Source organism: Lynx rufus, unplaced genomic scaffold (assembly GCF_022079265.1).
Source record: "Lynx rufus isolate CCGP_SWC_20201006 ecotype Redwood Valley unplaced genomic scaffold, mLynRuf1.p SCAF_27, whole genome shotgun sequence".
In the NCBI taxonomy this organism is placed as follows: Eukaryota; Metazoa; Chordata; class Mammalia; order Carnivora; family Felidae; genus Lynx; species Lynx rufus.
The window spans coordinates 6286410-6310238 of record NW_025814842.1 but is presented as its reverse complement, the minus strand read 5'-3'; the positions used below and the strand labels follow the sequence as shown (position 1 = coordinate 6310238).

The 23829-nt window shown below is 46.7% G+C and overlaps 1 protein-coding gene across 1 annotated transcript in view; it reads right to left on the bottom strand.

The window, feature by feature from the left end:
* Positions 1-4538: 4538 nt before the first annotated feature.
* The window catches only part of LOC124519307 (myosin-16), a 65616-nt gene continuing 46325 nt past the window's right edge, over positions 4539-23829 (bottom strand). Inside the window, exons 34-44 of the mRNA XM_047089466.1 lie at positions 23084-23216; positions 21553-21769; positions 19173-19309; positions 18976-19079; positions 14549-14741; positions 13191-13394; positions 11654-11779; positions 10229-10399; positions 9411-9611; positions 8193-8424; positions 4539-4942 (exon numbers count right to left, since the gene is read on the bottom strand). Coding sequence (XP_046945422.1) covers positions 8224-8424; positions 9411-9611; positions 10229-10399; positions 11654-11779; positions 13191-13394; positions 14549-14741; positions 18976-19079; positions 19173-19309; positions 21553-21769; positions 23084-23216 — 1687 coding nt within the window. The 3' untranslated portion in view covers positions 4539-4942; positions 8193-8223. The remainder of the gene's footprint in view (positions 4943-8192; positions 8425-9410; positions 9612-10228; positions 10400-11653; positions 11780-13190; positions 13395-14548; positions 14742-18975; positions 19080-19172; positions 19310-21552; positions 21770-23083; positions 23217-23829) is intronic.

Sequence of the window (23829 nt, the reverse complement as noted above, 5' to 3'; positions counted from 1 at the left end):
TCACAGGCATCATGACTCTTCACGAGCCCTAAACGCTTCAGTATTTATCTTGAAGAACAAGGGCCTTGTCTTACGTAACTATAATACAACAATCACATTCAGGATATTTAATATAAATTTAATATTATTATTTAGTATCAAAATAATTGGCACGTTAATTATAAAACTCGAATTATATAATACATAATTTTAAGTTTGTTATAAGTTTGTATTCAAATTTCACCAATAATGTCCTTTCTAGCAATTTTTTTTAAGATTTTTTTTTTAATTAAGTAATTTCTGTACCCAACATGGGGCTCGAACATGCAACCCCGAGATCAAGAGTCACATGCTCCACTCACTGAACCAGCCAGGCACGCCTGAATTTCTTTTTCTTCATGCCAGAGCAAATCTAAGATCATTTGTTGTATTTAATTGTCATATTTCTGTAGTCTAATATGAAATAGCTCCTTAGCCTTTTTTTTTTTTTTGGCCTTTCACAACATTGACCAGTTTTGAAAAGTCCACACCAATTATTTTATCAAATGTTCTTCAATTGGGGTGGACACCACCTTAATCAAGTAATCAAACTTAACATCACAAACAGTGACACAAACTGACATCATGTATTTTCTGGTGTGATGCAGTGGGTGGGACACAACTTTGCTTGTTAGTAGTCCTTGCCCACAATGCATAATCTGAATTGAATTATGACAAACCTCTCTTGCTCTCCAAATAAAGTCCATACTCCGTAACAAGTTGTCAAGGTCTCCCATGCTCTGTCACCTTCATCTTTCACCATGTCCTTTGTGCAGCAGACACTGTGGCTCTCTACACATCACCTTTACTCTCTTGGCATCTCTACTTTTGTTCAGGTAGTTCTCAGAGAAGCCAGGCCCTTCCCTAGTCCGGGGAACGGGGAACGAGCCACAATTGGTCCATGCCTCACGTGGCAGCCCCATTGCTGCTTGCCGCTAATTGGCTTAGGGATGGGCGTGTGACCCATTTCTGCCAATGGACTCAAGAAGTTTCCTAGGGACCTTCTGGGAACAGATAAGGTCCCTGATAAAAAGGATGATGAGGAAGTCTTTCTTTTTTTCCTGTCTTAAACATGGTTGTGGGAAGATAAGATGGTTAGAGCTGTGGCAACTGTCTTAATAGACCTGAGAGTAAAGTAGTGTGGAAAGGTGGAGACCTAATTCCAAAACCGTCTGGGACTGCAGGGGTTGGTGTGTAAGATCATTAAATGTCTCTATTGCTTGTGCCACTGTTGCTCATGTGCTGCTATCTGCCACCAAGCGCACACTTAGCTGGTCCTCCCCACGCCCACCTTCCATTCCCACATGCTCTACCTCCCCTTTATGTTTAATTCCTGCTCATCCTTAGACTTCAGCAAAGACATGATTTCTTCTAGAATGCCTTCCTCTATCTTCCAAGACTGGGCTGAGCATGTGTCCTGTACCTAACCCCACAGTAGCCTTTCTAATTGCTAAACTCTCATAATACACTTTTCCCCTTGGTCTAAATGTCTGGTTACTATTTTGCTGCCTATACTTAAACTTTTTTTCAATGTATGTAGAGAAAAGTTTTATGGAATCAGTGCTTCAAAGCTGCAGGGTACAGTTTTCAGTAGTCTAAGCCAGGGTTCAGGAAGTAGAGGGAAGAATTGTCCCTTATAATAGCCAGCAGGTTTCCTTCCAGTCTTGCAATTTTACTGTAACTCAGGGTTGGCCTTTTCACAATAGATCTCCAGGCCCAGTTCCTGGTAGCTTATGAGTAGAAGGGTCAAGGGGCCTTTGTGATGATTTTGTGATTTCTGGAAGCACCCAAAGATGTGTTCCTTGGGAAGACCCAGACATGCTCGTTTCCCTACAGGGACTCAGGATTGGTTCACAAGTGAGAGGAGGGGGAAGATAATTGGCATTTTTAAATGTACCTGGGATTTGTTTTAATGGGATATAAGACATACAGATATGGAAATGATCGTCATGAGGGAAAGTTTCTATACTCACAGACCCATCCCTAGAAGCAGGAGCATTGGCATGTCATGCCCCTTGGGGCCATGTGGGGAAGCGCCAGGGTAGGCCAGGAGGGAATGCATGCACACGAGTCTTTATTGTGGTTTCATGGGCAGGAATGGGTGAGGCGAGGTGAGCAGGTTTAGGATTGGCTAGTTTGAATAATTTCATTAGGTTCTGGAACATAGGAGCTGTTCCTAGTTGTTTGGAATCTGGCCCTGGGATGATTAGGACAGAGGAATTTTGCCTCCTAGAACATGAGAGCTAGATTGAGGAGGCAGTTTGGAGTGTGGGCTCTGGATTGGTTAGTCTATATGGAAGTCGTTTGCTATCTGTAAGAATTATCTAGCCCTGGGAGAGGCAGTGTCTCCTTGGTCAGAGAGGCCACAGATGGCAGAGTATCAAAAATACAGAAAATAAGGGACTCCTGGGTGGCTCAGTCGGTTGAGCAGCCGACACTTGATTTCAGCTCAGGTCATGATCCCAGGGTCGTGGACTAAGCCTCACATCAGTCTGCACTGAGCATGGAGTTAATATAATCAGCGATGCAAAATTTAACAGCCTTGAAAGCTAGCCCAAAACATTTAGCAAAACCATTTGAATAGTTGTTGCTCCATTTACTCTGCAGTACCTGGTGCCAGTGCCCTGATTTTGGTCATCGTGGATACTAATTTAATGTTATTATTTTGCAAAGCCATAGATTATATCCTTTTAGGCTTTTGCGCCATTCTGAAATTACATGTCCTTGGGCAAAAACAGCATGTGTGTCTAAGTGAAGTCCATTCTCTCATAAATACTGGGTCTAAAAGCTTCCCTCACCCCACTCAACAAAGGATGTTTAGCTCTGTCATTAACTGAATGGTCTTGGGCAAGTCACTGAGCCCGTCTACATCTATTTCCTCTGCCTCCCCTCCCCTTCCCCCAGCAAAGTGAGGAGCTGCTCTGGAATTCTCCAAATGTGGGGAGACCATGAGTAGACCATCCACCAGGAAACAATGATAAGTTCTTAAAATTCCATGGAATTCCCCTTGCATTTGTCCAGCAAGAGGCTTGTTGCTGTAAGCTGCTGGACTGGTAGGCCAGGCCTAGCCTCCCTTGGGAGATTGAGTGTTAAGTCCTAAAGAATGCTAGAAGAAACGTGGCAAGTGTCTAAGTGTTATGCATAATAGGCTCTGTGCCAGGTTATCTTGTTTAAACTTCACATTCCTAAGAGGCAGATACTGTTATTATTCCTCATTTAGTAGTTGAGAAAACAGGAGGTGAGATAGGTTAAGTTGCCCATGGTCTCACTGCATGAGAAAGAAAGAAAGTGGAACTCATGTTTATCTGACTTCAAAGTATAAGAATTAGACTTACTTTATGTAATTACACAGGTGAAGAGCAGATCAAAATGAAGGCAGAATACAGGGAGACATTTTGGTTCAATATTATTTTGAACCATGAATGTCAGTCAAAACTGCAACGGGCTGCCTTTTTTTCTCACTGGAAGGGTTCAGGTACAAGTTGGGTTACCATTTTTTCAGGGATGTTATAGAGGGGAATCTCCAATTGGCTAAGAGTTGGACTAGACACCCTCTGAATATCCCTTTGAACCCTAAAATTCCGATATGTGTAATTCTAAGATTTTATGATTTGTTGTCTCCCAGAAAATTCACACAATGCCATTGGAGACCCCACCGCCAGAGGGCAGTGTCTCCATGTTTGATCCACTTGCACAGAAGGAACTAAGTGGTTCCCTCTGGAGCTGTCTAGAGAAAGCCAGCACTGAAATGGGCCAATGTGAAGAGAGAGAGGGAGTCACCCACGGAATGTTAACATCCCTTCCTTTACTGGCTGAATAATGATTTCCGTAGGCCAGGGGACTGGAGAGAGGTCAGAGTGGTGAAAGTCAAGGGAAGACACCATTTCCAGAGAGTTGGAGAGAGGTGCCTTCTGAGGGCTGTGCACTGGCAGGGAGCCCTCCTGGTGCCGTCTCTTCCAATCCTGCATTCCAAAGACTAGGAAAGTGAGGGGAGGAACAGGGTTGAGGATGTTAAAAGGTGACAGTGGAAACCCTCTCACACTTGAGAACGTTGAAGGACCCAGGTATATTCAGCGTGGAGAAGAGAAATCTTGGAGGGACGGTGGGAACTGTCTTCCTCTGAGGTTGTTATGCAGGGTCTTAGGTATCAAAACCAGTGTTAAAAAAAAAAAAGATACCACTAGGGGGCAGGTCTCGGCTTGATTTAAGGAAGAACTTGCCCATGTCTGAACATCCTGGGAGATGCCTAGGTAGAGCATGTGGGGGCCTTGTGGGTCATCAGCCTGGATGGATCTTAACATCCCTTCAGGGATTCTGTAGCTTTCTCGGCTTTACGAGACCTAGTTAGTCTTCATATGTCAGAACACCTTTTCGCCAAGACTGCATAGTTTTCATGGTTTCCAATAGAAGTAAGCCTGTGAGTTAGGATATAGGGATAAAACAGAGCTCTGACATACTGAAAAATTGCCTTTGGGTTTGGAAGCCTTAGAAAAATAAAATTTCTTCACTTACAAACAATCTCTAGTCTATTTTTCATGTTTCTTTTATTTAAACTGCATTGGGACAGGGCATTACAATTGTCCACATGAGGAATTATTTCAAGAAACAGCCAGGTCACACAGACAGTTACATATTCCGTCTTTGACATGAACATGTAGGATCTCAACTAAAACAGACCCACTGTTACTGTTATCCAAGTGCTTGCACATCTTGATACAGTCTCAGAGAAGCCACACTAATTTTAGTTCCTCTGATGCCTGGGTATTTACATCCCCAAACCCTTTCCCCCCACAGCTATCTTTATTCTGTAGCACCTCTCTCTGGCTTATACTTTCCTTTGCATAGTAAACATTCTCAGGATACCCAGTTTCCTGTTTTCATACATTTTCCCTCTCGGTGGTCTGCTGTTGAGATCTGTATCACCCTGAAAGAAAAAAGAGAGAGAGGTTGAGAAAATCCTTGTGGACCAGAGCCAGGAGTTCTGACGTCTCTGCCTCCTTCTTAATAGAAAGACAGTGTCCCCAGGATGCTTCCTTCCTCATAATGGACACCATCATTGGGTCATAGCTGGTTCATTCCGCCTGAGGTTGTGAAGGTTTAGACATCTTTGGGCTTGGGGTGCCCAACTGGGCCTGGACTCTATACAGGCCATCGAGAAGGCTGGAGTGCCATCCCCGGGACAGAGTGCCCACCACGAGCCTGCCTGTGGTGTCTCATGAGGGGCCAGCAGGCTTGTTTTGCCATTGTGATATGTCTTCCCAAGAAGGGAAAGCTACTGCTCATCACATCCCACACGTGGATTTCCAAAATTAGCAAGATTTCCTTATGGAAATTATGGAACACTCGTACCCAACGGGGCCCCTCACAGCCTCACACATGGCAGTGCTTCTAGCTTCATCTCTCACCCCATTTCTCTCCCCTCTTCCTGAGCTCCTCTTCTCTAGCTATGCTGTTCCCTTGTATGAACCCAGCTTCAGCACTGTTGGCATATGAATTCCATCTGGAATTCTCTTCTTTCCTTCTCTATCTGGTGAGCAATCAATTTTACTTATTCTTTTTAATTTCCATTAAACATTTTGTTCTTTCTCGTTTAATTAATACCAGAAACTAATACTTTTATAAAATACATTGATCATGCACTTGGATGTCATAGCAGTATCAATTGTTATAAAAATTTCTAAAAGCTTCCTCTCAGTTTCTGTACTTTTGTTGTCTTGGGCAGGTGACAAACAGGGACCACTCGTGGAGTGGCACCGCCTTAGGCTTTTCTACGGGTCACATCCTCCGTGAAGGTGCTCCACCCAGCCACCTCAGGTTAAACCAGTCACTCCTCCCCTGTGATCCTCCCCGGTGAGATGCAAACACAGCATCACAGAACATTTGCTCACAGCCCTGTGGTGATGTGTGCTTCTTCCTCTCCACCAGATTCCGAGCTCTGCCAGGGAGGGTGTCCTTTCTTATTGATTATTCATCTCTGTGTCTCAGAGTCCAGACCTAGGCCCTGTTCAGAGCCTGGTCAGTATTTGTGCCACTGAATATAAAGCCACTTTGGAAAACTAAACTCTTGTGGGGTCTTGGCTCAGTGTTGACTCATGTACTGGTTTGCTTATGACATCTCAGGGCTACGGATGGCATATCTAGCCCTGTGACCAGCTAGGGGAGATGGGATAAAAGAGCCTCATCACCTCTGGGTGCTTGTTGGCAGGACTGTGGCCTCATGGTGTGGAGACAGAGCAGTTGGACCAGGACCAGCAAGCCCCAGCAATTAACAGTCCCCAGGCCAGGGCAGAGAATCTGTTTTACAAGATGGCTAATACCGGAGACTAAGACTTTGCAGGTGGAAGGACTCTAATACCTCCTGAGTCTGGGTGGTGAGTAGTAACCCCCACCAAGTGCGAGTTCAACAGAAGGGACCCCTTTTGGGTTTTTGCCCTGAAAGGAGATGGCTATACATTAATTGTAGGACTCGTCCAGAGGCAAGCCTCTGGTTTCCTTAACTTCCTGAGCTAACCATTATTTAAGAATTAGAGAATTAAGAAAAAGATTTTTTCCTATCTTTTGTTCCCTCCCTAAGCACATGGTAAGAAAAGGCTCAGCTTGAATTCAGAGGCCAATGGGGTTATCACTTTTGGCTAAAACCCAAACTGACCCAGTACTGAGAGAGAGCTGTGAGTGAGTGGGGAACCTTACCCTCACTGGGGGGGCTGATTCACCCACATGTTTGAACACAAGGCCAGAAGAAAATTCCCATAATCCATGGGGGTTGAACCATCGGTACACAGAAACTTCAGTCCCCTTCCCTCCTGACCTAAACCAGGTCCTTGATCTTAAGTTGTCCTGGTTAATCCTAAACAGAGGGCAGCCTTATCAATCTCCAGAGTAATTAAAATAAAAGACAGTTTGCCTTTCCATAGCATAGGGCTCGTATGACCATGAGCAGGTCACTGAACTTCTCTGAACTCATTTTCCTCACCTGACAAATGGAGATATTTATATATCTCCTTATCAGAGGGTAAATAAGATAGTGAAAACTACTACCATGTGCCTGGTTCTGATAAAAGGAGCAGAAACATCTGTTCCCTAGCTCTGCGTTTCTGTAAGGGGAGATTTCTGCTACAGTGTTGGTTTTAGCACACGTGATCATACATGTGATTACTGTAGGGGTGATTAAACCACAGACACTGGGCCCACTTCTGTAGCTTCTGACTCAGTAAATCTGAAGTGAAGCATAAGAATTTGCATTTCTAACAACTTCTCAGGTGATGCTGATATTGCTACTGGTCAAAAGGACCACGTTTTGGGGGAACCACTGCTCTAGAATAATGTTCTTTGCCTCTCTCCTCATCTTTCCCTTGCTCCTCTCATGGAGGAGGAATGATTTATTCTGTGTTTGGAAGACGGGGTCAACATGTACCCCATCTGGCCTCTCCTTTTGGATCTGCCTGTAGGGTTGATGAATCCTGGTCATCTGTCTCCTCGGAGTAAGGGTTGGTCTTTATGGAGCAGGGCTGTGGTTGATCAGTTCTGCAGGTACCTTTAATTCTGGGGTAAAACACAAGGATGCCCAGGTTGGACACCCATTAAATTCTCAATCTAGAATTGTAACATAGTAAAACTTGCATTTTGACTTTTATATATTTGCCTCCTATACTTTTTTTTTCCTCGGTTGATTCTGAATTAAAGAAAGGACTACTTTACGTTGTCCCCCTGGGGGACAATAATAATTATTACTTCCTTAATATTAGAAACCTAAATTCAACCAGTATTGACGAAATCCTCAGGAATAATGATATTGTGGGGATGTGAAAGATGAACACATACTGCCCATAGGCTTGCAAATGTCCCTGTGGTTCTCCACTGAAACAAGCATTGGCACCTGTCTGCCAGGCCTAGTGTCAAGTGGCATTAGACATTATCTCCAAGGAGCTTCCACCCAGACAGAGGAGTGTCATGACCGCTGGCACCTGTATCACAGGTGGAGCTCACACGCCCGAGGGCTTTGAGAATCCAGAGAGGGAGAGGGAAGTGTTGCAGCTGAAGGGACAGGGGAGGTTTGGAGTTGGCACTGCATGAGGCCAGGGCCTGGCAGACAGGAAAGCAGAGAAGTCGGAAGGAGCAAAGCGGGAGCAGGGAAGGTAAGCTTGGAGCACGGGCATCGAGAGTGGAGTCCATACCTACCGGCCGTGGGCTGGAACATGGAGAATCTCACTCCTCAGAAAGGGTTTTGGAGGAGCCTGTCTTGGACACCTGGATGATCTCCACGGAGGTGATGCCCTTGCCGGCCACGCGGTGTCTGGTGCGCAGCTTGTTCAGGGCGGTCTCTGCCATGCCAGCCCGCTCCTCAGCGTCGTCCAGCTCATGCACCGTCTTTCTGTAGCGAGCCAAGGTCTGGTTGGCCTGCTCTTCCTGTGGCAGAAGCACAGCGGAAAATAGGGCGTAAACCTGGGTTCTCCTGGTTAAATGTGCGTCGTTATCGGTTGGTTCAACGTGGACACGTGAGAGTCCAGTCTTTCAGTACTTTTAGCTGATTCTTTTTTGGCCTTGACATCCATATTTCTAAATAAAATGTGCTGTGTTGATGCTTCTATAATTTGTAGTTTTAGCCATTAGCTACTGGTGCCCCACTACGAAAGGTGTGGATTTAGCATTTTTCCCCAGCCCCCACCGCACAGCTCCCATCCCCTTATCTTCCCAGTAGAATCACAGTGCTATTTCGGTTAGAACCATATGAACTGTAAGCCTGATCTTTATCGAGCCATTTGGGAAAGGCGCTGGTTGTGTGGGTGGCTGATGGATTCAGCGTAGTAGCCCCAGAACTGGCAGCAAACAATGGCAGAGTCCAAGTTCTATGTAAGGTGGGGGTGGGGGCGTGCTGGTGCCGGTAGGCAGACGTGTGGTATAGGGTTGAGGCTTGAAGCCATCATTTGCTAACCATTTGACTTTGATTTTGACATTTGCTAACATGACATAAATATCCCACTCTGGGCTATGTCCTCACCTGTGAAACAGACTAAGAAGATCAGTGTTCCTGCCTTGTATTCGGAGGATTAAAGAAGGGAAGGGTCTTGTGTTTAACGGTCTGAGCAGGAGAGAGAAGTTATCCTGGCAGAGGCCACCAGGGGCAGTGGAAGCAGGACAAAGGCAGCAAAGACTTTCCCTGGTTTTAGATGACACCTTACAGGTGTTCTTGGGGGATATTTTCATTTTCTACGTGTTCTTATCTCCAGTGTGTGGTGTCCAGTCCACCTATGAAGTGCCATGGACACGAAGCTCACAGGGGCCATCTTTTGGCAGGGCTCGATTCCTTTCCTGTGGTTAATGCCAACCAGGTGCTGAGACCTGGACTGGGAAGGGAGGGCACGTTAGGGACACACGTTAGGGCGAGCACCCACCGCCTCTTCAATCTGCCGCTTGTAGATCTTCAGCTTGTTCTGCAGCTTCTCCACCAGCTCCTGCATGCGCTGGTTGGTCTTGTGGTCCTCCTCCGTCTGGAAGACCAGCTCTTTGAGGCGGCGCTCATTCTTCCGCAGCGTCTTCACTGTTTCCACGTGCTGTTTCTGCTCACCGTCCAGCTCTGTCTCTAGTTCCTTGATCTGAGGGAGGAAGAGAGGGACGTGGCTGTGAGAACACAGGGTTTTGAACTTGAGAGCTCAGTGGCCTTGAGTGGGGGCATCATGGTAACAATGTCCATCCACCTCTTCCCCACAGGAGAGCAGGCAAACCCTGGACAGGAGGGTCACACAGGTTCTGCCCCTCATGGGTCTGCTGTGGTAGTCAGATGGGTCCCTTTCCCTGAGCCTCACATTTCCTTCTCTGGGAAGTGGGGGAGGGAGGGGCCTGACAGGGTCACCAAACCTCCTGTGCCCCTCTAGCTCTGACACCCCATGGGTGAAGACCAAGGCTGGTTTTAAGGAAATTGTAAGGGAGGAACAGTGTTGGAAACAGAGACTGGGAACAGAGGAAGAATCCTGGGAGCTCCCCTGCTTGGGGGCACAGTCTGGGGGAAAGGTGACAGGAGAAGAAGGAAGAGGAGAGGAGACCTATGTACAAATAAATTACAGCTCTCCTCTCATTTTCCTTTCCCTTCCTAGCATCTGAATAATCCAGTTCCTCATCAAGCACTGGGTGCTTTGGGAAGATTTGGGAAAAGGCCCCTGCCCAGCCATGTCTCCCTTCTCTCCCTCCTGGCCCACCTCGGGGTCGCCCTCACCCTGGCTTCCAGTTTCATGATCGTGCGCTTCCCTCCCTTCAGAGCCAGCTGCTCAGCCTCCTCCATCTTGGCCTGCAAGTCTTTGATGGTGATCTCGTAGTTCTTCTTGATTTTCTCCAGGTGCATGCAGTGGTCCTGCTCTTGCCGGAGCTCCTCCGCCATGCGGGCAGCCTGCGGGAGGGGAGCAGAGTGGGGACTGGAGCTGGGTTCCCATGCCATTGAGAGATGAGGGACCTTGACCTCTGGAGACCAGAGGACCAAGTGGTTGACAAGGAGAACCTTGCCGATGTGCTGCTGGGTTTTGGTGGAGCGGGTGCCCCATGCTCCTGTGTCTCTCCCAGTGACAGGGAGGAGGCGGGCTCATGCACTCACCACCAGGGCCCCCGGTCCCACAGACTCCCACCAGCCTGGGGCTCTCCAGCCACTCTTTGCTGCCTCCTGCATCAGGGGCACAGCACAGAGGGTGGGCATAGCGCAGATCTGGAGGAGGAAGACGAAAGTCTGCATGTAGCTCCTGTGTGACCTTCAGCAAGTCACTTTACCCTCTCGTTCTTGCATTCATTCCACAAGTATTCATGGAAGATCTGCATGCTGGGTATGGGTCTGTTCTCTCAAGACCCAGCACCAAATAAGACCTGCAATGGTCTTGAGCTGGCATTTCAAGCAAGTGCAACAAGCCTGGCGATAACATCTGTATTCCTTCATCTTTTTTTTTTAATTTTTTTTAATGTTTATTTATTTTTGAGACAGAGAGAGACAGAGCATGAACGGGGGAGGGGCAGAGAGAGAGGGAGACACAGAATCCGAAGCAGGCTCCAGGCTCCGAGCTGTCAGCACAGAGCCCAACGTGGGGCTCGAACTCACAAGCTATGAGATCGTGACCTGAGCCGAAGTCGGACGCTTAACCGACTGACCCACCCAGGCGCCCCTGTATTCCTTCATCTTTAAAGTGGGGTGCGTAGTATCTGCCGCTCAAGGTTGTGTGAGTCCCCAAAGAGAAGTGGGGCAAGACCACTGGCAGCACGTCCTGCTGAATCTGCCCCTGAGCACCTGGGCATGGCTCCCATCTTCCTTTCACTAATGCTTCTCCTCAGGCTGCTTTAATGCTCCTCTTTGCCAAAAGACCTGCCCAGGAAAGCCCACTTTCGATGGCTTCTTTGACCCATGTCCCCAGGCCTCAAGCTCTGATCTCTCACATGGTCGTGTATAGCTTGTAATTATTCCTTACTTGTATGTGTTTGGCTTTTCAGAAAGGCCTCCAGACTCCTTAGGACAAGGACCACAGCCCTACTGGCAGGGTGCTGGTGCTGCACAGTGACCTTTGAGGGGAGGAAGTGGCCTTCCCTGCTGAGGGTGGCCTGGTCCTCCACAGGCGGCCCAGGCCGGGCCCCCCTCCCACCAGCACCAGGCAGCGTGCACACTTACATCAGTCATGGCTTTCTTGGCCCTCTCGTCGGCAGAGCGGAACTCACTGATGAGCTCCTCGTGCTCGTTGGAGATGCGCTGGACATCTGACTCCAGCTTGCGCTTGACCACGAGGAGGCTTTGGTTCTGGAAGAGAAAATAAAGACATTGCCATGAGGCAGAAGTCTGCACAGCCCTTCCTGTGTCCAGGAAAGAGAAACAACTCTCTCACAGACATACTTGCCAAACCCCCCAACAGGAAATGGCCTGGACCCCCTGCTTGAGGTAAGCGTCTCTCCCTGCATTTTTCTCTGTGTTTTAGAGCAGAACATGTATCACAAGGAGTCCAGGAATAACGTCATTTCGGCCTGGGATGGGTGGGAACTCTAGAACAATCCTGAACTCAGAGCTGGGAAAACCCAGGTTCAACCCCGGTACTCCTACCTATGTGGATAAATTCTTTACCTCTAGGCTTTGGTCTTATTTCTAAAGTGGGGTTGTGATCCCTATATGTCCCATGCACATTTTTTTCTTTTGGTGAATTCACATGAGATGCTAAGTAGGAATTAAGTTTGTGCTGGCAAAGTATTGCACTGTAAGCAGTATTGGTGTTACCGCTGGTAGATAAGGGTCCCCTTTTTTGACCACACATAAGCCACTCAACTCTCTGGGTCATGGTTTTTCATTTGTAAAATGAATGTCAGACTTTGTTTTTATTTACTGATTTTTTTTTAAGTAGGCTCCATGCCCAGCAGGGAGCCCAGTGCATGGCTTGAACTCACAACTCCGAGATCAAGACCTGACTGGAGATTAAGAGTCAGGCTTGGGGCGCCTGGGTGGCGCAGTCGGTTGAGCGTCCGACTTCAGCCAGGTCACGATCTCACGGTCCGTGAGTTCGAGCCCCGCGTCAGGCTCTGGGCTGACGGCTCGGAGCCTGGAGCCTGTTTCCGATTCTGTGTCTCCCTCTCTCTCTGCCCCTCCCCCGTTCATGCTCTGTCTCTCTCTGTCCCAAAAATAAATAAAAAAAAAAACGTTGAAAAAAAAAGAGGCTTAATTTAACTGACTGAGCCACCCAGGTGCTCCTAGACTTTGGAATATTCTAGATCCCTTCTAGTTCTGAAGTTCTATCCTCAGTGACACTGAAGGTAATGGCAGTCCTTAAAATTGGCTAAATCATCAGAATCTCCTGAGGAGTTTAGATCCAAAAGTTTAAATTTCTGGAGTCCCGCCACAGACCAGATTCTGGATCACAGTCTCCAAGGGAGAGAGTCTAGGAGCCTGTCTTTGAAAGCTCTGCACAACAATGTGCATGTAGTTCACACACTGTGTGTGCACTAAAAATGGTTAAGAATGGTACATTTTATGTTACGGGGGGTTTTTGCCATAACAAAAGAAGTCTCTGCAGGTGAGTTCTGAGGATTTCCCAAGTGGGGACACCATCTGCCTTTGAGTTTTGAGGGGAGCCCACAGGGTTTGGGCACCATCCTGGCCCTGCCCCCACACGCCAAGTGTGAGTCTGCATAGACGCCCCCCCACTCCCAGGAAGCCGCCATCCTACCTGGATGTTGACCTCGTTGTGCCGCTCGGTGATCTCTACCACCTCCTGCTCCAGCAGCTTGCGGGAGCGCTCGCTGCCCTCCAGGCCCGCGCGCACCTCCTCCAGCTCCGTCTGCAGCAGGCTCAGGCGCCGCTCCTGCAGGTTGTACTGCTCCCGCAGCTCCTCGTGCTGCCGGGCATCCTCGTCCATCTGCATCTGCAGGTCCTGGGGGGGCCAGAGGACCCGGCCTGAGCCCATCTCCTGGACCCTGGCATGGTCTGGGCTCAGCAGGGAGCTGGGGTCTGGCTGGGGAGTTCAAGGCCACAGAGGAGGAGAGTGGAAGGTATCGATCTGCGCTGGGGGAGTTCCCAGTCTGGTTGCGGCCTAGCAGGCCAGGGCCCAAGCGCCCCCAGAATTTGTCCAGTGAGAGGTAACCATAAGGTCAAGGCTTTTCTGAGGACAGAGCACCTTGAGTCTCCAGCAGGCCCTTCTCACCGAGGCCTTCCTCAGTGATCTTGACCATTACACCCCCACTGGCTAACCCACATCTCCCTTCTCCTATCTGGTTGTTTCTCTGTAGCACGTATCGCCGTTTTTAATACTACAGTTTTATTTATGTGTTGTTTATTGTCTATGTGCAGGGATGTCTGTTTATTATATACATTCTTGTACCTCTGGCACCTAATACAGTGCCTACGCTGGGCAGGTCTCTAATAAAAGGTATGTTGAATGCATGGATCCAGCTACAGATGCTTTAAAGACCAATGATAGCAATAAAGGAAGACTTCAATTCTATTTGTGTTTTTTTCTTAAGATGAGTGGTGGGCATATAAGTATTTACTATGTTCTTTATTTTTCTGTCCCGAATTCACATATAATAAGTCAAATGACTTTAAGAACCAAGACAGGGGCGCCTGGGTGGCGCAGTCGGTTAAGCGTCCGACTTCAGCCAGGTCACTATCTCGCGGTCCGGGAGTTCGAGCCCCGCGTCGGGCTCTGGGCTGATGGCTCAGAGCCTGGAGCCTGTTTCCGATTCTGTGTCTCCCTCTCTCTCTGCCCCTCACCCGTTCATGCTCTGTCTCTGTCCCAAAAATAAATAAACGTTGAAAAAAAAATTAAAAAAAAAAAAAAAGAACCAAGACAGGCCCAACTTTCTGTTTTCCTTCTCTCTTCCCTCTTTTTAGTGGTCCAGGGTATGGACTTAGGTGGTTGGGGCCTCTCATATAGATAGTCCCCAAGTGTCCTGCTCCCTAGACTTCCAGCCACCCCATGCTGCCACTTTCATGCTTTTCTCCTAGCTGCAGACATGCATGAAGTTAGCTTCCTGGACCTGCAAGCTTGGGGATGGCTTACTTTGTGATGAGGTCCCAGATTGCTACCTTGATTTGCTGTTGCAGCCTTTTCAGGGTCTTTACAAGTTCGCTGTTGTTCTTGTTGGCGTGGTCCAGCTGGATTTCCATCTCATTCAGGTCCGTCTCCATCTTCTTCTTGAGCCGAAGTGCCTCTGCCCGGCCCTTGGCCTCTGCCTCCAGGCTGGCCTGCAAGGACTCGATTGCCCGCTGGTGGTTCTTCCTGCAAGTGCAATCAGAGAAGACCCTGGCATACTGGGCCCGCTGGTCAGGCTGTGCTAAACCTCCCTAGTTAAGAGGTCTGTGAGCATCAACATGCATATGGCCACCATATTTGAAATTAGAGTGTATCTTCCCTTAAAGCATTTAAGTGGGGGAGTGTGTGCTTTGGGAAAGGACACAGAAGGTCAATGTTTACCTCATATCTTTTGTGATCTCAATTCATTCAACATGCAGAATAGCCCTGCAAGGAAACTGAGGCTCCAAGATGATGAAAAACATGCCAAAGGTTTAGCCCATGACAGAGACAGGATTCAAACCCAAATGCTAGCTGTTTTGTTTTTGTTTTTTTAATTACAAAATGTGAGCTTTGGCTATACAAGCCAAAGCTTGTCTCTCTGTAAAACAGCAGTTATTGGTTGATTGTATTTAATATATTTAGTTATATTGTAATCAGTATAATGAACATTTTCATAAAACCCTCCATAGAAGGAGACTAGAGGAGGCAATTTACATGTTCAAAAAATATTTGTTTCATTGAGGGAAATAAATGGCTAGCATGAAAAGATCCTGTCACCTGCCCCTTGTCTGTAGTGTTCACCTCTGCTCTACCCCTGCACACCTTCTATTGTGTAGGCACATTGCTGGATTTATAGCACTCTGAGATGTATTCAATTTCTAGACATGGGAGAAGGTATCATGACATTCTCAAAAGTGAACAGAATTTTTATTCAATTTGACTTAAAAAATAAATACAAGAAAAAAACTATAAAACATGTTGAAAAAAATAAAGGTCTAAATAAATGGAAGGACATTCATGTTCATGGATTGGAAGACATAATGTTGTGAAGGTGGAATTCGGTGCAGTCAGTATCAAAATGCCAGCTGATTTCTTTGCAGAAACTGACAGGCTGATCCTAAAATTTATATAGAAATGCAAGGGACCCAGAATAACCAAAATAATCTAGAAAAAGAACAACAAGGTGGAGGACTCACACTTCCCAATTTCAAAGCCACAGTAATCAAGACATTGTGGTCATGGCATAAGGATAGACCTATAGATGAATGGAATAGAATTGGGAATCCAGAAATAAACCCAAGCCAATTCATTTTCAACAAGGATGCTAAGACCATTCAATAGGGAGAGAGCAGTCTTTCCAGAAAGTAGTTCTGGGACAACTGGATATCCACATGCAAAAGAATGAAGTTGGACCCCTACCTCATACCTTATACAAAAATTAACTCAAAATGGACCAAAGACCTAAATGTAAGAGCTAAAACTGTAAAACTCTGATCTCATCTAGGAAAAATAGGCAAGAATCTTTGTGACTAAATTAGGGAAAGAGTTTTTTAGATATGACACCTAAAATACAGGCTACCAAAGAAAAAAACAGATACATAGACTTCATCAAATTTAAAAACATTTGTGCTTCAGAGGGTATTATTAAGAAACTGAAAAGGCAACTCACAGAATGGGTGGAAATATTTGCAAATTACATATCTGATAAAGGATGGGTCTAGTATTCAGAATATTTAAAGAACTCTTACAACTCAACAGTAGAAAGACAACCTAGTTTTTAAAATGGGCCAAGGATTAGAATAGACATTTTTCCAGGCAATATAGAGAAGTGGCCAATAAGCACATCAAAGATGCTTAGCAGGAGCAGCTGGGTGGCTCAGTTGGTTAAGCATCCAACTCTTGATTTCAGCTCAGGTCACGATCTCATGATTCGTAGGTTTGAGCCCTGCATCAGGCTCTGTGCTGATGCGTGCTCTTTCTTTCTCTCTCAAAGAAACTTAAAAAAAAAAAAATAACTTAAAAAGGTGCTCAGCATCATTAGCTATAATGGAAATACAGTTCTAAACCACAGTGAGATACTACCTCCCATACACTAGGTTGGCTAGGATAAAAAAAGGTAATGATAAGATGTTAGAGAAGATCTGGAGACCCTACAGCCCTTATAACCCTGAGAATGTAAAATAGTACAACTGCTTTGGAGAAGAATCTGACCATTCTGCAAAAAGTTAAACACAGAGTGAACATATTACCGGAACTTCTAGTCCTAGGTACATACCCAAGAGAAATGTAAACCTCTATCTACACAAAAACTTGTATATGGATGCTCATAGTGGCATTATCCATAGTGGCCCAAAGGTGAAAACAACCCAAATGTCCATCAACTGATGAATAGATGAATAGATAAATAGATAAAATAGATAAACAATTGGGATCTGTCCAAACTATCGCATAGTATTTAGGAATAAAAAGGAATGAAATACTTACACTTGCTCCAACATGGATGAAGCTTGAAAACATGATGCCAAGTGAAAGAAGCCAGTCACAAAGGACCACATATTGTAGGATTCCATTTATATGGGATGTCCAGGATAGGCAAATCCAGAGAAAGTTGTTGGATAGATTAGTTGTTGCCTAGGTCTGGGAGTGGGGGTGGTGGGGAGAAATGGGGCAACACTGCAAAAGGATATGGGGTTTCTTTGGGGGAGTGATGAAAATGTTCTAAAATTGCAGTGATAATTGCACAACTGAAAACCATTGAATTTTTCCCTTGTCATGGGCAAACTATGTAAATTATATCTCCAATCTGTTGCAAACTCTCTCTCCTCCCCTCCCCCCGCCACGCCACATAGTGGCATATAGCTAGATATTTAGGGTTTATTCTAATGGCTGCGGAGTCATGGGGCTTCTCCCTCCGGTGGCTCTGCCTACAGCTTTGTTAGGGGTGATTGTGGGGGATGTTGTAAACTCAGGAAGCAATAGTGCAGGAAGATTTCAGGCAGGCAGTTTAGGCAAGATGCCAACGTGAACAGTTGCAAATGTGTTGATCTTCTCAGAATCACAACAAATCATATTTCTGTAAACAAAAACTTAGTGCTGAGTCCAAAACTTACTGGAACCTCAGGCAGCAACAGTGGACACTGAATTAAAAAGAAATCTCCAAATCCAGCACCCAGCAGATCAGTTCTTTTCCATGACGTGGTGGATGTTTTCTGAGGGTTCATGAATGTTCATAGTAATTTATATCTGTGTGGCTTTGCAGGTTATGGAGTACTTTCATATTTATCATCTCAGTTAATCTTCACTACCCCTGAGAGGGGTGACAAGAAGCTGTCGTCATTCACATCTGTCAGATGGGGCAACTGCATCCATCTCACAGGGGGGCTTTCTGACTTTTTTATTGTGGGAAAATATGCATTACGTAAAATGTCCTATGTTAACCATTTTGAAGTGTGCGTTTCCGTGGTATTAAACACATACATCATGCTGTGCTTCTACTGGCACCGCCTGTCTCCAGAACTCTTTTCATCTGATAAAACTAAACCATGTCCCCATGAAACACTAACTCCCTAATATCCCTCTTTCCCCTGGCCCCTGGCAACCACTGTTCTGCTTTCTGTTTCTGTGATTGTGACTGGTCTAAGTACTTCCTCTTGTAGGTAGAACCATGCAGTATCTGTCTTTTTGTGACTGGCTTTTTTTCACTCAGTTATAATGTCCTCAAAGTTCACCCATGTTGTAGCAGGTGTCTGAATTTCCTTGCTTGTGAAGGCTGGATAAATTTGCACTGTGTGTAGAGACCACATTTTGTTTATCCATTCCTTTGTCAGTGGACTTGGGTTGCTTTCATGCCACAGCTCTTCTGAATAATGCTATGAACATGGTATACAAGTATCTCTCCAAGACCCTGCTTTCAGTTCTTTTGGGTAAATATTCAGAAGTAGAATTGCTGGATCATATGGTAATTCTATTTTAAATTTTTTGAGGAACCTCTGTACTGGCTTTCACATCGGCTGTACCATTTTACATTCCCACCAACAGTGCACAAACGTTCCAGTTTCTCTACATCCTCACCAACACTTGTTATTTCTTGCGTTTTGGATGGCAGCCATCCTAATGGGTGTGAGGTGGTATCTCCTTGTAGTTTTGATTTGCATTTCCCTCATGACTAGTGGTAGTGAGCATCTTCCCATGTGCTTATTGGCCATTTGTATATCTTCCTTGGAGAAATGTCTGTTAAAGTCCTTTGCCCATTTTTGGATGATGATGATGATGATGATGATGATGATGATGATGATTAATTATCCCATGGTGTTTTGTGATCACTGAAGTACTATGTTTCAGAGTATTCACCTAAATTGCCGAAGGCCAGATGACTAGTAGGTGGCAGAGGCCCATCAATGCTACCCAAAGTCAGCCTCCCATCACTTCAGCCCCATACCTCGTAGCTTCAAATTCCTCTTCTTTCTCGTGGATTCTCCGGTCGATGTCAGCTTTAACCTGAGCCAGTTCCAGCTGAATTCGAATCACCTTGCTCTCTTCAACCTGCCAGGAATATAAACATCAGTCTTTCTGGCCAAGTAGGTGCATAGTCTCTGGCCAAGGGTCCAGCCTTCAAGGTGATGGCCACATGGTTACCTCCAGGGAAGATTCCGCTTCCTCCAGGGCCACCTGGAGTTCTTCTTTCTCAATCTCCAATTTTTTCTTCAACTTCTGCAGCTCATGCACACTCCGTCCTCCCTCACCCAGCTGATCAATCAGTTCCTTTATCTCCTCTGAGAAAGGAATATTCTCGTTAATAAGGCACACGAGGACCACCAGCTTCCCAGGGCCATGGCATGTGACACAGACATTCTTACATCAAGGCAGAAGCAGGCACTCCTAGCCTCACTGTATCCAAAGAGAAGCAATATACTCCAAGTCATAGACTCATGGGGCATCAGGGCTTGGGCATTGGAGAACAGTGAGTTCAAGCTCCTCATTTTACAGATGAGAGGCTGAGGCCCACAAAAGAATGGGTAAGCACTGAACAGCTTGGGGGGCCAGTGCCCAGGACTCCCCAGGCCCATTAGGCCTAAACTCCAGGCCTTCCTTTCTCAGACCCTTTCTCCCCCTCTGCATCCCCCCACCAGGTCTGAAAACCCAGAAAAGGTGGGAGGAGTAGAGCCTTTCTGATCTCCTTCCTCAGTTGGGAGACCTGTTGCCCACCCAGAGGAGCTCCCAGGGACCCACCCAGCGCCTTGGAGCAGCCATAAATATCAGCCGCAACCAGAGGTGTCCAAGAAATGTGACTACCTTGACTAATCCATGACCAAACTCCATTCCTACATCAAGCCTCCCTGAGTTCAGAGAAATTTCATTTAATCCAATATCTTCCTGCTTGGGTTTCTAAGTTCCAGGTAGAGTGGAAAGCACTGGGGGCATCATCTAAGTCTCAGCTGTTGGGGTCCATCTGTGCTGATGTCACAGACACACTCGTAGCCCACATGGCTTCCCGTCGCCTGTCCTGGACATAGTGGCTGTTTCCAGAACATTCTCTACTGCACTGCTCTGGGACCGTGATGCTGCCTCACACCCTCTCAGCCCAAGTAAGCTGCTTGGCCATTCTCCTCCATGGCTCCCACCAGGCTGGGGCTACTTTACTTAATTTCTTTTTAATTTTTTAAAAATTTATTTTTTGAGGGGGAGCGAGAGAGAGAGAGAGAGAGAGAAAGAGAGAGAGAGAGAGAGAGAGCGTGAGCAGGGGAGGGGAAGAGAGAGAGGGAGACACAGAAATCCAAAGCAGGCTCCAAGCTCTGAGCTCTCAGCCCAGAGCCCAACACAGGGCCTGAACTCATGAGCCACAAGATCATGATCTGAGCTGAAGTTGGATGCTTAACTGACTGAGCCACCCAGGTGCCCCTGACTGGGGCTACTTTACAAGGTTTGTTCCCACCTATGCTTCACCGGCCAGGTGAAGTGTATATTCCTCTGCTCTTAACTCCCAGGTTATTGGGGAGCTTTCTCATCTGCACCAGGAGTTGGAGGTGGGATGGGGGTTAAGGGAGGAGGCAGGGCCCTGGAACCTTCAGCAGAACCTAATCAGCAACCGCCTCCTATTTTCTGTCCTCTCCTAGTCCAGGCAACCTTGATCTGGGTGTTCTGGTTGTTTCTCCCCTATCTTAACTCAGGTATTTATATTTAAGACCTTTAGTATTCACACTTTTGAGACTACAGAAGCAGAGCCTTCATACCTCACATGCTGGGCTCTTGAGATTATCCCCTGTGAGCCGACAACTCCCCAGGGAGGGACTCATAGGACCTTGGGCAGGTTTGGGGGACAATCAGGGACCATCTGCCTCTACCCTCCATTGCAGTGACCCTACATCAGACACCTAACCTGAACTGAGGAAACCCTGTGTTGACTGAGATTTTTGCTGCTCAGCAGAACAGTTCTTGAAAACAAAAAAAACAAAACAACAACAAAAAACCCTGACCTATCTTACACAACTGATTTTGTGGTTAGAAATGTGTACCTGCCATAAAAACTCATTAATGCAGTCAAATCCCTGTATAGCAAAACATTCTTCAACAGATAGGCACCAATTTTCAAACAACATCCAACAGAACGGAGTTCCAGCATGAGACTCCTATACGTAAGAAATCTTGCATGTGTGTATGTTGTGTGCATAGGAATGATGTAAGGGCTCAATACATAAAATCTGTTGAGCCCTCATTTCTGCCAGCTACTCTACTCAGTGAAGATTTTACACATTTTATCTTATTCCAACTGTCTCAACCTTACAAGGAAGACATTATTATTTCCCCAATTTACAGATGAGGAAACTGAGGCACAGAAAGGTTAAGTAACTCACCTGCTCGAAGTCATGTTGCTGAGTGCCCAAGTGCTTCTACAAATTGCTTGCCAGGCAGTTGGCATTTATCGTGTGTACCTACTATGTGCCAGGTACTCAAACATGTGATGCGCTCAGGAGGAGGGAGGCCCTGCCTGGGTCTTTGTCCCTGCCCTCAGACTCACCCTGCAGAGTCTTGTTCTCCTTCTTCACCGACTCAAGGTGCTCCAGGGACTCCTCATAGGCGGTCTTGATCTTGAAGCTCTCGGTCATGTACATGCGGCACTCCTTCTGCGCACTGTCCACCTCCACCTGCAGCTCTTCGCACTTCTGCTGCCACTCGGCCAGCATCTTGTCAAAGACCCGCTGCTTCTTGTCCAGGGCAGCAGCCGCAGCATTGGCCTGGGGAGAGGTGGGGATGATGGTCTCCGGGGGTTCTGACTCTCCAGCCCCTTCCTCTGCTTCTGCCCTCCTCCCTGCCTTCCCCAGTCCTCCCCAGTAACTCTGGTGACCACAGATTTCTTGGAGATTGGGATATAATTCAACATTTATAGCACAAGCACAGGGCAAGGAGCCTGGAAAGAGTTACCCTCCAGTTCTAAAACTCCTACTACTAGATATGTGACCTTGGGCAGTCCATTTTATCTTCCCAGGCTAGGATTTTCTTAGGTGTATGATGAGGGATCTGGGCCACAGTGGCCTTCCCAGATTTATAACATTCACCCAACCCCCCGTAACATTTTTCTCTATGACTTACTAATACCTGTTACATGTCATTGTCCAACTCAGAGATGGGTTTGGTGTTATTTTTCTTGTGAATCAAAGCTGATTATTCTCAGACCTTATTTTTCATAGACCTTTCCTCCTTTTCATAAGTGTCCAGCAACTATGTATTTATTTTTTAATGTTTATTTTTTGAGAGAGAGAGAGAGAGAGAGACAGAGCGTAAGCTGGGGAGGGGCAGAGAGTGAGAGAGAGAGTGAGAGAGACACAGAATCTGAAGCAGGCTCCAGGCCCTGAGCTGTCAGCCAGAGCCCTATGTGGGGCTCCAACTCACGAACTGTGACATGACCTGTGCCGAAGTTGGATGCTTAACCGACTGAGCCACCCAGGCACTCCAGCAACTATGTATTTATTGCTGTGCAATACTGGATTTTGTGAATTTCTGCTTCATTTCTTAATTTTGGAGGAGCAAAACCTTTTCAGGTTTTCGGGCTATTTTCCTGAAGCCTCTCACATGGATATGCCCCTCTGCCCCTCACCACTGGCATGAAGCAGTTGCCCTGAAACACCAAGACCAGGTTCCTGTGTACCAGTTGAAATCTTATTTAATTTGGCTGAAGTCTGGCAAATCAGTCTGAACCAGGGATGCAAACAGGAATATTTAGCCACACAAAGTGTGTGTTATGTGGTTTGTGTGAGGAAAAGGGGAACAGAGACAATAGGTTGCGTGACTTCCTGGGACTGTTTTGTCCTCACCACAGAGCTATTTGAATAGCGACCTGTTGGGTGTTAAGATTGCAGAATTATGAGTATATAAACGCATTTGCAGGCAAGAGCCTGTGTTCAGTGGGCCTGAATACAGACCCTGTGCTCCATCCTGTTGGGCCACCTGTTTTTTCTTGGTAAGCCCAGACATGTGACGGTTTCCAACAGCTCCCTGGGGTCCCTTGGACCCAGCAAATAGGCAGCCTTCGAACATTTTGACCCCCTGACCTTCTCCAAGTCGATGGTGAGGTCCTCGATTTCTGCCTGGAGTCGCTGTTTATTTTTCTCAAGGGAGGCAGCCCTGGCCTGGGCGGCTTCGGCTGTCTCTTCTGCTTCCTGGAGTCTGGCGGCCAGTTTCCTCCTGTGGGTGAGGGCAAAAGAGGCCATCAAGGAAACATAGAAGCCCATGGGCTAGGGGGCTGTGTTTGTGGTCCTGAGCTCTGGGGTCACAGTGGAGAAGATGCAGACAAAATGGAGAGTATTAGAGGAAAGCAACCACTGTCTGTCCATCCATCCATCCATCCATCCAACAATTATGTATTGTTTCTACTCTGTCAGGTATCGTTACAGGTGTTCGAAAAACAGCACTGAATAAAAACAGACTAAGACTCCTGCCTTCACAAAACATCTGTTCTAGACGAGGGATAGACCTAGAGACAGAAGCACCACGGAGAAAGTAAAGCAGGGAGGGGAACACATGAGTGGAGGCCGGAGGGAGAGGAGGGCAAGGACCCTGTGGGTGTCTGGGGAAGAAGGTCCAGGCAGAGAGAGGTGAGGGATTGAGATCTAGAGTGAGCTTTGGGGTGGGACCAGGCAGCTGCTGGCCGCTCTCAGCAGAAAATAGAAAAGGGCCAGAGCTCAGGAGCTGGAGGCTACAGGAAGGCAGATTTAGGCTCAATGTATGAAGACCTTCTGATAAGAGATTTACGTCAGCTGGAGGGCTCTGTGCTTATCACTGTCATGTCGCCACAAAT